The 15,824-nt window shown below is 41.0% G+C and overlaps 1 protein-coding gene across 4 annotated transcripts in view; it reads left to right on the top strand.

The window, feature by feature from the left end:
- The window catches only part of LOC143648468 (transmembrane protein 45A-like), a 116,508-nt gene that overhangs the window by 19,703 nt on the left and 80,981 nt on the right, over positions 1–15,824 (top strand). For 2 of the 4 annotated variants that reach the window (XM_077118588.1, XM_077118587.1), the window contains exon 2: positions 9,621–9,703. The exons of the other annotated variants lie outside the window; for them this stretch is intronic. In XM_077118588.1, the coding sequence (XP_076974703.1) occupies positions 9,701–9,703 (3 nt within the window). In that variant the 5' untranslated portion in view covers positions 9,621–9,700. The remainder of the gene's footprint in view (positions 1–9,620; positions 9,704–15,824) is intronic. 4 annotated transcript variants of the gene reach the window in all.

The raw sequence follows: 15,824 nt of genomic DNA, 5'->3' as shown, positions 1-15,824 counted from the left end.
CCCTCAAATCTTTTTTTATGCTTTTCTTGTGTCTTTTGCCAACCCATTGAACTTAAGACATTTGTATGAACATCTTTGATTAGTTGTTCCAAATTCTGCATCTCCTCTGGTGTTTTAATTTGGTTATATACCTGGGCCATATTTTCCTGTATCTTCATGAGCTTTGTGATTTTCTGCTGACTACATGGCATTTGATTATCTTGATAAGATTATTTTGAAAGTTGATTTCCCTTGCTCATCTAAGATGTTGTAGTTACTTGGGTTTCTGTTGAAGGTCTCCTTTTGCAGTTGGTTTGTCAGTAATTTCCCACCAAAAGGACTTCATGTAGAAGGTGCAACTCTAATTGAAGATCTTTTAGAAGCTAGGTGGAAAGATGGTTTGCCAGACTACCCTTTTTGTGTCTTCCTAGCAGAAGGCACTCTTGGGCCACTCTTCTTCCCTGCTTCTCCCTGTTAAGACACTGGCTGGGCTGGGACCCAATCAGGTGCAAATCCAGTCAAAGACACAGGCCTGGGTATGCTCTGAAAGCTGCCAACGCTGGGGTTAGGAAGTGGGCAGTGTGCGCCTTGCTGGAGAATCTGCTTGTGGGCACATAGGCCTGGTGGTCCCCAGTTTCCTGGCCTTGGGCTGTGTAACCGGGTATTTCAACTTTCCTTGCCCACAGCCAGCCTGGGAGTGCCTAGCAGTGTGATGCCACTTGCTCCTTCATCTCTACCTCTCTGCCCGTGCATGCTGTGAGCACTCTGGGCCTCCCTGGAGAAAGGATAGAAGCAGCAGGATCCAGAGAATCTCTAATGCCAGCCAATTGCCAGATGAGCTCAGCTCTATCTTCCTCCTCCTCCCAAGGAGGAGGATGCTCCCCAGTCTCCACAAAAACCAGGTGCCCACAGCAGCGTGCCTCAGAGGTGGGGTTAGTTCCTGGGTTCTGCAGTGTATCTATGTGTAGGTAAACTAAGTCTGCTGGCTTCTGGGTTCTCATGTAGGAGCTCCTGGCTGTGGAGCTGAGAGGGAAGGTCTTCGCTTCTGCTTAGGCTCTTATTCTTGCCTGAGTGATGCAGTCCACCCAGGTACAGTCACAACTGAGTAAACTCACCCTGTCATTCAGTTGTAATTTCTCCCTTTTTTATCCAGTTCCTCCCTATATAATGTAGAAGTTCCTCTCTGGTGACTCGTACCCTGGAACCGCTTTCTCAGTCATTTTTCTGTCACCTCTCTAGTTGTTCCACAGTGTAGGAGTAAGCAACCTATCCTATTCCACCATCTTTTCAGACTCTTCTTGACTTTTTAATCCCAGCCTACCCCAGTGATTTTTTTCTGAAAGAAGAGGAATGTGTTTTGTTGTTGTTGTTGTGAATAAATTGTCATGGTAATGGAAATGATTCTCAAATTTTAGTGACAAGAAATTTACATTCAGTCGATCTTGGGATATGGTATAGGAATGTGCATTTTAATCCAGCAACCTACCTTATTCTAATATAGGTGGTTCTAGGACTTTGAAAAACACTGTTTAAGAAATCTTTTCTGGGTAATGAAACTGGTGTTGAGTTCAAAGTGGAGTGAATTTTAAAAGAAGTTTGGCTTCTACCAAGATAGAGTAGCAGAGCTGGGTTTACTCTCCTGTCCGAAACAACCATATATATATATATAATTATATATATATAATTTTATATATGTATCAGAAAATATATGAAACAATGTTTTTTTTTTCTTTTGTATGCTCTATAATGGGAGTCACATTTCATTCTTTTTCCTTGTAAGTATCCCCTTGTTGCAGCACACTTGTTGAATTTTTGTTTGTTTTGGTTTTTACTTTGTTTTGCTTGTTTGTTTGTTTGGAAAGTTTGGCATGGGCCAGGAATTGAATGCAGGTTTTCTGCCTGGCAGGTGAGAATTCTACCACTGAACTATCCTTGCGCCTCTGAAACAATGGTTTTTGAAACCATTCATCAGGCAATGAAGGACCATGATATATAAAGAATAAGAAACACACAGGTGATCTTTAGGACTGCCCCAGCTCACTGTCTGGACAGAGTTTCTAGGCTGGATCAGGGAGGAGTAGAGATGGAGCTGAGAACTCAGGAAGTCCATGGGGTGACTAGAGTTCATAGGATGTAGTACTGACAGGAGATTGCACAGAGAGAGAACTCCAAGAGAAATCTTGAGTATTCATCAGAGTACTAATCAGTGCCTATGTATGTGGAACCACTGGAGGCTGGGGATGGGGAGATGAAAAGGGGAACCATCTGAAAGGATTAAAGAATGTGCCTGGCATTCTTACAGGGCCAGGAATATTACTTGTTCCCACCAGTCATATGGGGAAAAACACGTAATTCGCAGGGTATTGGGTAGAACAGTCAGGAAGGTCTTGCCTTAGTGGGGAGAATAATTAGCCCTGGTCAGAGGCAGTGCTCCAGACACACTTAACAAACCATTACAAGTAAGATCCAAAAGAATCAAATTACTTCCATGTTACTTCACAGCATTCTAGAAGAGAGCACAAGAATATTTATAGGAATAAAAAAAGTATCCAGTGACCGAAAAGGTAAAATTCACAATATCTGACACCCCCAAATAGCAAAGAAAGCGTATTTAAAATGGAATTTTGAAATCCTTAGCTATCCTGGAGGTGTAGTTCCTCATATTTTTGTGCCATTAAAAAATTTCACAATCAGGGCCTTCAGTGTTGCATTTTACATGTAACAAGTGAAAGTCTGCCAAATCATGGTCTGTGTTGATATTTATCTTCGCTTCTGAGATAACATTTCCTCTTTGATCTCTATTATTGTTTTTAAAATATGTTTCCTGGTTTGATACCTCCAAGCTCCCCATTAGATTATGGCATGGTGACTTCAGCTAAGATACTGACCAAGTACATCTGTATCCTAAGTGGTTGGAGCTAGAAGTAGGGGATATGGGTGGGGGGTGAGGTGGGACTACTTTTTTGAGGCCACAGGATGAATCAGAATCATAGGTTAGAGAACAGTGAGGGTGAAATCAGAGAAACAAAATTATGCCGACAAGTCTAAGGGGGTTGACTAAGCCAGAGTCTCAAAACAGAAGGTTCTGAAACCCAACAGGAGCGTACAAGGAATGAAGTAAGCAAAATTCTATTTAGAACTGTGAATAAGGCTGAAGAGTCATGGCTTGACTTCATTATCTGAGGCTTGCAGCTGGGTCAGGGGGATTCTCTAGAACCATGCATGGACTCAGTGCCCTGGAAGTCCATAAATAAATTCTTAGCTTTGAGCCTGGGCTGTCTATTCTCTGTCTGAGAATTGGGTAGTTTTTTTTTTTACTTTTTTTTTTTTATTAATTAAAGAAAAAAAAGAAATTAACACAACATTTAGAAATCATTCCATTCTACATATGCAATCAGTAATTCTTAACATCATCACATAGATGCATGATCATCATTTCTTAGTACATTTGCATCGATTTAGGAAAAGAACTAGCAGAGCAACAGAAAAAGATATAGAATGTTAATACAGAGAAAAAAATAAAAATAATAATAATAATAAAAAAAGAAAAGGAAAAAGAAAAAAAACAAAAGACACAAACAAACAAACAAACCTATAGCTCAGATGCAGCTTCATTCAGTGTTTTAACATAATTACATTACAATTAGGTATTATTGTGCTGTCCATTTTTGAGTTTTTGTATCTAGTCCTGTTGCACAGTCTGTATCCCTTCAGCTGCAATTACCCATTATCTTACCCTGTTTCTAACTCCTGCTGATCTCTGTTACCAATGACATATTCCAAGTTTATTCTCGAATATCGGTTCACATCAGTGGGACCATACAGTATTTGTCCTTTAGTTTTTGGCTAGACTCACTCAGCATAATGTTCTCTAGGTCCATCCATGTTATTACATGCTTCATAATTTTATTCTGTCTTAAAGCTGCATAATATTCCATCGTATGTATATATCACAGTTTGTTTAGCCTCTCGTCTGTTGATGGACATTTTGGATGTTTCCATCTCTTTGCAATTGTAAATAATGCTGCTATAAACATTGGTGTGCAAATGTCTGTTTGTGTCTTTGCCCTTAAGTCCTTTGAGTAGATACCTAGCAATGGTATTGCTGGGTTGTATGGCAATTCTATATTCAGTTTTTTGAGGAACCGCCAAACTGCCTTCCACAGTGGTTGCACCATTTGACAGAATTGGGCAGTTTTTAATTTGTTCTCTTGGTCTGTTTCTCTGAAAGTCCAGTCCTATCTTGTGGATATATCTACTAGGATGCTTTGCTGCTAGAACCAACAAGTCTTTATCAGATTGGCACTAAACACTTTGCCATCCTTTATTACTCTTCTGTGCAGATATGTAACTTTTCTTCATATCACTTATACATCTCTTGGCTGCTGGAAAACTGTTTCTTTAAATATTGTAGTCTAGCTTCTACTTCCAGATGATTATGAAATACCACCACATTTGTCAGAAATTTTATTTTTTTTTTGTGGGGTGGAGTGAGAATTGAAGTGTTAGTCTTTAGAAGGAATGGAAATCAATTTGTCTTTTAAGGGAGGGATCTAAAAATCACTCATTCGTCTAGAAAGGAAGCTTTTGATCAGCAGTAATGGAAAATTTTACTTTCTTTTGCAATAGTGACTGTGCTAGGGGTTGGGTAACTACAGTTGGGATTGTAGATTAGATTCAAGTCAGTATTCTCATGACTACCGTGATGATCCTGGTGCCAGGAACAGTTCACTTACAGTGTTAAGTAACAACACACTAGATTGTAAATTTGGAGTGAGTTTATCACTTTAATTTTCTTTAAATCAGCAAGGGTTGGAAGGTATTTTCTTCTTTTCTGGTGTTTTCCAATGAAAGAGAAAGAGAGTTTGAGATAAAGAGATGAGAAAGAGAGAGATTAAGAGAGAAATAGATTAAGAGATAAGAGAGCATGAGTGAAAGAGTTCTGCTTTTATCTCCTGAGTTTAGAACTACACTCTGTAGTCCTGGACATGTAGCCATCAGACTGCTAGGAAAATGTGTCCGAAACTTGATACGATCTAAATGATGACTTATTCGTTGTAATGTTCTCTTGGTTTCTGTTTTTGGCATTGTTTTTATTTATGTATGTTTCTTTCATGTTGGTTATGAGTAATGAGAGGGTGGGGTAAGTGGACAACCTGCTTTCATGTGCTAAGTAGTTGCATTCCTGTTGGTTCTCAGATGGGACTTGACTTTTTGATAAGAAGGGAGCTTTCCTGATTATATAAGTCCATAGTGAAGGCAACAAGAGCATTTTACTTCACTTCAGTCTCAGTCCCATTTCCATTTCCCCATTTTTGTCTCTTTCTTTTACTGTTATTCCACTTCCCACCAAACCCCATGATTTCTCTTCTGAGTGTAATTGTTTCAAGGACCTCACGGACACAGAAACTGCATAGGATTCAGAAGAGGATATGATGGGATATTTACCACCCTCAACTCTGTGGTTCTTAATTTTCGATGGAAATTAGGATTTATATACTTGTCAAGGGCTCCACTCAAATTTTCTGAAATTAGGAGAACCCAATTTCGTTTTTTAATGTCTTGAAGGAAGATGTTTTTGAAAAGTTAGCATGGAAAGAAGTCAACTGAGGGGATATTTTGATTTTGAAATATCTGGATGTTGGCATGAAATTAGACCTTGTGAAAAACAAAAGATTGGGACTATCACTGAAAAAAACACACACTCCTATACTTGGAGATCATGGTCCTACATTTTGTGGAAAACATTATTGCCTCAAACAGGACCCTTTTAACTGCCGAATTTTCCTTTCAGTGCATTTACTGATCAATTAAAGTGCTGAATTATGCCATGTAGTGCCAGATTTGGGGATGGAATTGGAATATCATTCATGGGGAATTTTGTAAAGCATGGCAAAAATAAATTTTCAGGAAAAGCCACAGGCTGAAAGAATATCCTTTTTCTTTTACTGTTTGGAGCTTTATCACTTTACTTTTTCATGTTTTGGTTAACAAATACATTTAGACGTATCTTCTCCTTTGCTATCCCTAAACCAAAGTTCATCCTTGTGTCTTTCTCCTCAGTTCTTTAGGCAATATTTGATTATATTTCCTGGGATTTAGGGAATTTGGGTATTTGTTTACAAGGATTCCAGTAAATGTGTGATTTGAAAATCAGCTCATCCAGGGAAATTCTGAATCTATGGGGAGTAAAAAGCTAATACTAAAATTAAATGAATATTTTTTCTGATTTTCTACATCCAGTTGTAGAAATGATGAGCAAATTAGCATACATTAGCTGAGCATCTTACTCTTATAGAAAGGACCATTATACTAGTGATTGGAAAAAGCAACTGGTTATAAATTATCCTTTTAGGAAAGACTCTGTGGTTAAAAATGAGTTTCTCCACTAGCTTCCCCTTTAGATTTACCCCTACCTCTGGTCTATCAGCCATCATTAATTGCATTTCTAAAATTAACTTATTAGAGGAACCATTTGGTTAGTGGGATAATTGTTGTTGTTGTTGTTGTTTTTTGTATGCTATATGGCAAGGTCACATTTCATTATTTTTCCATGCAAGTGTCCATTATTGCAGCACCACTTGTGTGTTTGTTTTGCTTGTTTGTTTGTTTTTTGGGAAGTGCATGGATTGGGAATCAAAACTGGGTCTCCTGCATGGCAGGCGAGAATTCTACCACTGTACCCCCCTTGCACCCACTGGATAATTGGATTTTAACTGTGAGTTTTAGTAGGTGGAACAGGTGGGATGTGCTGGTTAGTTCTACATAGGCATGAAACAGCAGAAAGGAAGAGCTAGCCTAGTTAAGAGGCAGAAAGAGGCAGCAGCAGTCAACCCAGACTTCTCATAAATTTGTTGAAAGTCTGCTTGAAGACTAACTTATTCCCACAGTTTAGCCATAGGGTAGATCTTATGTTTTTTGTTTGTTTTTTTGTAACTAGTTATAAGATTTCAACCATGACTAAGCTGATGACCAAAGAAACCTCTTCCAACTTTAGAAGGTAAAGCAAGTGCATCACTAACTAGGATCCTCCTGGTTTATAGAAAATTGTAGAAAACTTCTGCTGCCAAGAGCTCAGATTTCTTCATGGATCCACCCCTGTAAGATCAATCTTACTAGATCAGTTCACAAGGTTAGGTAAATTGGTCAGTCAGCCAGTCAGTCTTAAGTCTTAAGTGAATGAATATTAATAAAGGGCAGACATCTTTTGAATCTCCTATGGGGACAGACATGTTTGTGGAGGCCCAATTCAAGATTCTTTCAGATAGGAGAAGTTACTTCTCTCCTTCCTGAGTGATATCAGCATGGAGTGACTCCCCAGGAAGACTGATGCCTGAGAGGATGTAATTCCCCTGTAGTTCCCTTCTGGGTCTCTTTTAAGCTGTCAGAGGACAAATTATCTACACTCAGGGCAGACATCATGGGTGTACAACTTATGCAGTTGCACAGGACATCAAGCTTAGAAGGGCCCCTTGCTCAGTTTAATGGTCTGCTGTCACCATTTTGAAATTCTTAACAATTTAAGAACAGTTTCATTTTGTTGTAGTTCGTACAACTACATGTTCAAGGTCACTCAGGTGAAAGAAATGTGAAAAAATAAAATCAACGGCCTATTTCCTTATATGCCTCTCAGTTTATGCTTCCAGATAAGTACTAATAAAAATGCTCTCCATTCTCTTGTCTTCATTGATTTAATGTGTAATCTTTTATAGAAAGCTTTCAGAGGTCTTTTTTCCCCTTCTAGAACAATGTGCATACTGATTTAGAATCTGTAGTTGAAAGGGTGATTCAGGTCTTGGCAACATGTGAAAAGAAGCCGTTTTTAAAATCTCCTTGATTTACTTTGTTTTATGTTAAGGGGACTTCATAACCTCACATTTCACAGGTACACTCCACACCCACCCTGGTAGATTCTATTTCTTAAGAAAAAACCAAGGCAAACTATACTAGTCAGGGTTCTTCAGATAAATAGAACCAACAGGAGATAGCTGTAAAGATGAGATTTATAAAAATGTCTCATGTAACCGTGGGGACGCAAGAGTCCAGAATCTGTAGGGCAGACTGCGATACTAGCAACTCTGAAGAAGGGTATCGACAAACTCCAAAAGAAAGGCTTGCTGGCTGAAGAAGCAGTGAAAATTCTCTCTTTTCCCTTAAAAGTCTTTAATTAGTTGGATCAAACCCAACTGACTTGGATTATCTTATTTGCTGGAGAAACTTCCTTAGTTGATCATAGATGTAATCAGCCACAAATGCAATCAACTGGCTGATGATTTAATAAACCAGCCTTCTGGTTTATCAACCAGTTATGAAATATCCTTGAAGTAACAGTTAGGCAAGTGCTTGTCTCACCAGAGAACTTTGCACCATCTTTTGCCAAGTTACACTAGAACTAACTATCACATAGTCTTGTTGGCTGGTGGGTCCAAATGCTGAAACCAGCACCAATTACTGCAAATTTTCTCAGTCTTCATTAAGTGCAGCTAAGGTAAGAGGTGCTGCCTGGGGCATTTATCTACTCAGCTTTGGGTGGACTGGAATGTATGTGAGCTGGTTTTCTTGGTAGGTTGGGCCAGGTGAAGGCAACAAATAGGGTGGACTTACTGTCCCTGAAAGAATTCTACTTTTACCATGCTTACACACTGTTCTAGTTTGCTAGCTGCCAGAATGCAATATACCAGAAACAGAATGGCTTTTAAAAAGGAGAATTTAATGAGTTGCTGGTTTACAGTTCTAAGGCTGAGAAAATGTCCCAATTAAAAGAAGTCTATAGAAAAGTCCAATCTAAGGCATCCAGGGAATGATACCTTGGTTCAAGAAGGACGATGAAGTTCAGGGTTTCTCTCTCAAGTGAGAAGGCACATGGCGAACACAGTCAGGGCTTCCCTCTCGGCAAAGGCACATGGCAAACATGGCGTCATCTGCTAGCTTTCTCTCCTGGCTTCCTGTTTCATGAAGCTCCCTTGGAGGCGTTTTCCTTCTTCATCTCCAAAGGTCTCTGGCTGGTGGACTCTGCTTCGTGATGCTGCTCTCTCTGAATCCCTCATTCTCCAAAATATTTCCTCTTTTATAGGACTCCAATAAACCAATCAAAACCCACTCAAATGGGTGGAGACATGTCATCCCCTAATCCAGTTTAACAACCGTTCTTGACTAAATCACATCAACCAGGGAGATGATCTCATTACAGTTTCAAATATACAGTATTGAATAAGGATTATTCTACCTTTATGAAATGGGATTTATATTAAAACATGGCTTTTCTTAGGGGGCATACTTCCTTTCAACCAGCACACACACTATACAGCTAAACAAAATTGAGTGTGTGAATAAATGTGTGAGTACTTCCCAGCTATTGGAGGAGCATATGCTGACAGTGACTAAGTAGCATCTCCTTGATTGCAATGGACAGTGTCCTCTGGTAAGCTGGGAGCATGACCAATGAGTTGACAATTAGGGTTGCTTTACCTTATGGTATTAATTGTAGGGTGCTATGGGCTAGGTTTCTGCGAATTGAGTGGAGGTGGAGGTCACAGGCAATGAATACAACACCCAGGGAGAAACATGTGAGTGGGAGGAAGAAAAGTTATTGCAAGGTTGATGCTGGTGAAATATGTTTGTCTTTCTCGAACATTTTGCAGCAGCTGCCAGGATTGTTAGCTGCTGAGTGTCACGTCTTCAGTGCTCATGATCCATGGTGAATTTTCACTAAGATAAAAGCATGGTAAGTTTTAGAACTGTGTTTTTCTCTAGTTACTTTTGGTGCATGCACATGTGTGAGTGTGTGTGAGTATTCACACAAAACTGTGGGTGTTAGGTTTCGGCCTAGTGATTTTTTATTGGAAAGTTTTCAGCATTAGTTAAGAAATAAAGGCTCAATTTTAGTTGCTTTCTTATCCCTTCTGCCCTAATTCTCACCTGCTTGACTTTACTGAGATCAAGCCTAATGAACAGCTCAGAAGAGACAATTTGACTGGAATACCCAAAGGTTAGCTCACTGTTTCTAGAGTAACCTTTAGTGTGATACTGTGGAAAGGTCATGGACTTTGAATTCATATGCACTAGCCTTGAATCATTACTCTGTTGTGTATGTGCTATACGATATTGGGCAAGTAATTTAATCTTTCTGAATTTAAGTTTCCTTATTTGTGAAATGGAGGTAATAATACCTATTTCCTTGGTGGTGAAGATTTCATGAGATAATGTTAGCAAAGGGCCTAGTGCAGTGTCTGTCACATGGTAGAGAATCAGTAAATGTTGGGTGCCTTTAATTTGTCAACTTTTTCTGTATTCCCCATCCCTAGCACTCGAACTGTGGCCTCCATTCCTAACTCCTGTAATCACGAGTATTTCCTTAGCCTGCTTGTTGTAGGTTGCGGCTGATTAAGAGGCAAAGCTAAGGCTACCCAAGTTCTAATGATTCTGTGGCGTTCTACTTCATTTTATGTTATGATCTAACAATGTGGTTGGATAGGCAGAAGAGATGTATGAAGATACATATCTTAAATGTTGAGTTATACTTCACTTGATTTCTGTGACATTTACTTCCCTCTGAGACCTTCAAGAATCTGGTAGTCAAATCATAGGACTTACCGTCCACTCTTTCTAGCCATCTGTCTACCATCCATCCACCCCTCAATACATATCAAATATACTCTTTAGCTTGTGCCAGGCACAGCTGCAAGAACTAAGGATTAAGCAATGAAGAAAAATAGAAAAAAAAATCCTTCTTTCATTATAGTGATTGAGGGGAGAGATAGACAGTAAGCAAAGTAAGTTAGTCAATTTTGTAGCATATTAGAAGGGAATGTATTAAGGGGCAAATAGTGCAGAAAAAGGGGATGGGGTACTGAAGTAGTTTGGAGTTTTAAACGTGGTGATCAGGGAAGTCCTCATGAGAAAGTGACATTTGAGCAAAGAGGAGATAAGGGGAAAAGGCATAGAGGACAGGCAGGAAGTGCTAAGGCTCTAAGATGGAGGCAAGCCTGGCATGTTCAAGGAGAAACAGGGAGGGCAGCATGGCTGCTGGGGAATGGTCAAGAGGGATAGTATGAGGAGAAGAGGTGGGAAAAGAGACAGGGGTCAAATCATACAGGGCCACATGGATGCTTGTGAGGATTTATGTCCGACTTTGATTTCAAGGCTGTCTCCTTTGTTAAGAATAGGCTGAAAAGGAGCAAGGCTTGAAGCCAAGAGGACATTATGAGACCATTATAATAACCCAGGCCTGAATGGATGTGGTAGCTGTGGAGATAGTGAGAAAAAGTCAGATCCTGGACATATTTTATGTTAAAAATCTGAATAAAGATGCTGATTGGGAAGTTGCATATAGGAGTCCAGAGCTCAGGAGAAAAGTCTGGGCTGGAAGTAAAAATTTGAGAATAATCGACCTATACATAGTACATAAAGCCATGAAACTGGATGAGAAGTCCCAAATAGTGTGGTAGATAAAAAAGAATTCTAAAAACGAGCCCTGGGACAACCCAAATTTAAGAAGCTAGGAAGATGAAGAGAAATCAGAAAAGAGGGTGGGGCCAGTGAAGTAAGAGAAAACCAAGGGAAGAACATTTTTAAAAGAGGAGACAGTCATTACCTCTGTCAGTTCTACTGATGGCTTAAGTAATATGAGGACAGAATTGGCCAATGCATTTAGCAATGTAGGATCTTTGGTGACCTTGACAAGGGAGCTAGAATCATATAGTATCAGTAAAGCAGGAACAGAATGAGGTGGGGTTAGGTGAAGGTAGAGATCATTAAATTGCTGTCACCTTATCCTCACTCCCGATCCCTCATTTATCCCACTTTTATCATTCATCTTTATTTAATGTTGTCTACTTTATTTTAATCTTTGTAAGCAACCTTAAAATCTTTTGGAATATGCTGATGAAGAAGCATGAAAGAGAGTGAGAAGCCAGGATTTCCCTCTCAGGTCTATCAAACTCTGTCCCAGAGAGCCTTTCCTCATCTAGAACAATTCTAAGTGCCAACCAAGAGCTGTTGTACTGGTTTGCATCTTCAAAGGGACGCCCTCCCAAAATGGTTTGTTTCCGGCCTCTGTTGGGGCACAGGCCTGTTATTATTTCCCTTCATGTCTAATGGTACAAATATGGACCCAGTTCTGAAGGATCTTCCCTGGGACAGCTATGAACATTTCCTTAGAACAGGAGAACCTAGAAAGTTCCTTCTGGGAGGATGCACTTGAGGCATGATCTTAGGGGAGAGGAGGCAGTTGAGACTTTTCTCCTCTATCTCCTAGTGAGACCACAAGAGTAATTGTTTTAGTACCTACCTTGTTACAGGGAAAGAGGAGGCAAACAATCTCTTGAAATTGAGACAAATTAGAGGAATTTCAGAGAACAACAGAGAGAGAGAGTGCAGTATGAAGATGAAAGGAGAAAAAATGAGGACACATGGGAAAGCCTCCTCAGCTTTGGCTGCCACAGTTTAGGGTTATGATGATCCCTGTAGGCCTGCAGGAGCTGACCTGCATTTCAAAAGTGATTGTGGAATTTGGCAGGTATTTCAGGAAGGCTCTTTCCTGGGCTAGGGCTAGTGGGTGACTTATTCACTTGGACATGGCTGGCTTCCCTTGAAGCACCAAGAGAGCTCCACTGCTGTGTGCCGGACAGTTTGCAGACAGTGCCTACTTGTCACTACCAACAAGCAGTACCTGCTGCCTCCTCCTCCTTCTTCCTCGTGTTTATTCACTGAGGACTCACCATTTTTGGCTCATAAAAAAATTAATTGTTTGGAAGTGCAAATATTACTTTTGGGTTTTCCTATAAGGCTATGTTAAGATGCTAGTAGATGCCAGATAAAGAATAAATTGGTGGGATCTTCTCTCTGCTGCCCCCCCTATATTCTGAAACTGAAACCTCCTGCTATTATCAATGTGGCCTTATATATTGGGCATCTACCTGCAGTGCTTTTTTATATAATACCCCCACATACTGCTCAAGGACCTCCAACGCCATGCAGCTTAACATCCCTTGTGAAATGGGGACTCTGGTCCGAGTCTTTTTCCTGCATCCCTTGGAGGAACAAGTGGACATAGGCTGCCAACATAACTTCATCCCTTGGGATAACAGTGGTTTCTGCCATCACTATTTCCTGTCTGTAAGATTGGTGAAAGCAGGGTATCTCATTTTGAAGAAAAGCCTTAAGCTTTCCCTGTCTTGATCCAGGATGCAGAGGATCAAGGTAAAGCTCATAAGTCTGAATTCATGGTGCCACTGTCTGGCTGTCCTGATACCTGAAGCAACCTTTCCAGTATTGAGATGGGGTCCTCACCAAGAGAAGGAGAATCTTTTGTCTTCCTTGGCCCATGTTGGATGATAAATGAATGAATGTTTCATTAGCCTTGAGGAAGGAAGATAACTGCTTTTCAGTCATCTCCACATTTTGTAGAACTCTCTTACAAGCTTGGCACAGAGTTTAGACAGTACAGTTCTGTGAAGGCCTTGGATGCCTTTTGAGTTGGGATTTAGTAGAGCTTGAATTCCTTTTTGCATGTACTGAAGTCTCCATGGACAATATGGGCAGAAGAGGCAAGGGCAACATCTGGGTGTCTGGCTGATGTGAGGCATGGTGGGGATTAGCTTTAATTTCCCATCTCCAGTGCTTGTTCCACCTTGGCAGGGCTTATTTGGCTCATGGATGTCACTGCTCCTTAGTAAGGGCTGTGGGAGTGTCACACAAAAACTTCAACACATACATGTGCATGCACACACTGGGGGCTGTCCACTCCACATCACTTTGCATAAGCTGGATGGCCTTCTGTTCACTCAGGTCACAGAAAGATGATGCCAGAGCTGCTCTGATAGGTTGGCGGGATGGTGCCTGGTAGAAGTGGCCAAACCCCTCTTGCCACCTGCCCCTCCTCCTGCTCCTGGGCCCCAGTAAAGTAGCAGGAGAATAAATGTTGGGGGTGGGGGCAATGGGCCCAACCCCACTGATAATTCGCCCCTGTTGGGAAGGCTGCTTGTGGTTGCTTTCCTGCTTGTCTGCCAGGCTATGCTCAGGATTCCTCCCTGGGCCATACCCTGTAGGACTGCCAGCAATTGTTCTGAGGCTGACTCCAGTTCCAAACTAGCTCTCATCATGTTTCTTACATGGATTGCTGGGTGGACACAGTATCAGTCCCTTGATTTGTTTGTTTTTTCAGGTGTACACCTATGTTGTAGACCTGAGCTTTACTCTTTTGGGTTAAGTTACTTGTTTTTTGATGGTCAGAGACCCTAGTGTTTCATCTTCCATCTGAATTCCCAGAAACATGCACACCAAATAGGCAGGCCTTGGCCTGTACTTACCTCTGAGAGCCCTCAATCTTGCAGGGCCAGATCCTGTGTTCTGTCAGATTCACTGCTCTCTACAAGCTTGGCCCTGTGGAAATGAAATTCTTTTTATTTCAGGAAGCCCTAACTCCCTGGTGCTACTTATTCACTCAGTGCTTCCTTCATTTCCATATCATCATACACATAAAGTGTGACAATATTTATGAAGAAAAGATGGCCTATTTCTAGAGCTATAGTGCAGGGGGCTCTTACTACTCTCTCTAGTCTATTTCTGTGATTGAGAAATGTGTGCGCTTCTCTGGCATGCCTGTACCCATGGGGCACATAAGGTGTGCTCAGCAAAGGTTCAGCACAGATCACGATTTCATGGTGCAACTGATGGAGGCCATATCCTATCCATAGTGTATCTCAAAATGATCCTAGAGGATGAATATACTGGGCCAGAGTTTCGTGAGTTAGAACTCAATTCTGATAGTAGTTTTCTTTGCTCTGTATAATCTACTTAGACATGCTTTTCTCAGGGGAAGGCAGAGAATAATACTGCCTGTCCCCTGCCCTCTTCAGGCCAGGTGTACTTGGGCTCCATGGCTCTGTGGTCATGTTTTGGAGCTGACACAGCTTCTTCCTCCTTACTGCTGTCTGGGGCACTTCACATGACTTCCACATATTCTTGACCTTCTGGGAGCTAACCTGCAGCAAGTCCCAGCTTCTTACATCCTCTGCATGGCTCAGAATATTGTTTGTTTTGAAATGGATGGATGAGTCACTGGGTGCTCCACTGATGCTGATCACCCTTGGTGCTGTAATTCACACCTGCACAGCTGGTCTGAGATGGACGCAGATATTGCAAGAGTACAGCTTGGCCCTCTCTCAACTCTTTGGATTATGTAGGAACAGTAATATTGCCTCTTACTTAAAAAGAGCTATGGACATGTTCATCAATCCATTCATCAACTTATCTGCTTATTTGACAGCCCAATTAGTAAATGCTGGGCCCTGGAGAAGAAAGATAAAAGACAAAGCCTTGACTTCAAGGCTCTCACAGTCCAGTCAGAGAGACTCTAGAAGCAAGCAATGAGGGCATGCTTCTCATCATACACATAAAATGTGGCAATATTTATGAAGAAGAGATGGCCTATTCCTAGGGCAATAGTGCAGGGGGCTCTGGCTACCACAGACCTTTGCCACCCTTACACTCCCTTGTCTACTTCTGTGATTGAGAAATGTGTGCCCTTCTCTCAACTCTTTGAGAAGTAGAAGAGAAGTTGTATGAGGTGTCTTGGGAAACTAGAAAAGGGGACCCTCACCCTCACCTGGGGCTAAGGGATGTGTGTTTCTCTTTGGCATACTTATGTGTCAGTGGGACACATAAGTGGGCTGCAGCAAAGGTTAGAAGGTCTGGCCCGAGATGTCGCAAACTTCAATCTCAGGGTGCAACTGAGAGACCATACCCTTTCCACAAACGTCTTTCAATGTGATTCTAGAGGATGAAGTTTCCCTGGTTGAAATGACTCTTAAGTTGAGCTTTTCCCCTTTGTTTTCTTTCCTGTT

The sequence above is a fragment of the Tamandua tetradactyla genome, chromosome 10, assembly GCF_023851605.1.
Source record: "Tamandua tetradactyla isolate mTamTet1 chromosome 10, mTamTet1.pri, whole genome shotgun sequence".
Taxonomy (NCBI): domain Eukaryota; kingdom Metazoa; phylum Chordata; class Mammalia; order Pilosa; family Myrmecophagidae; genus Tamandua; species Tamandua tetradactyla.
This window is presented reverse-complemented; position numbering and strand designations above follow the sequence as displayed.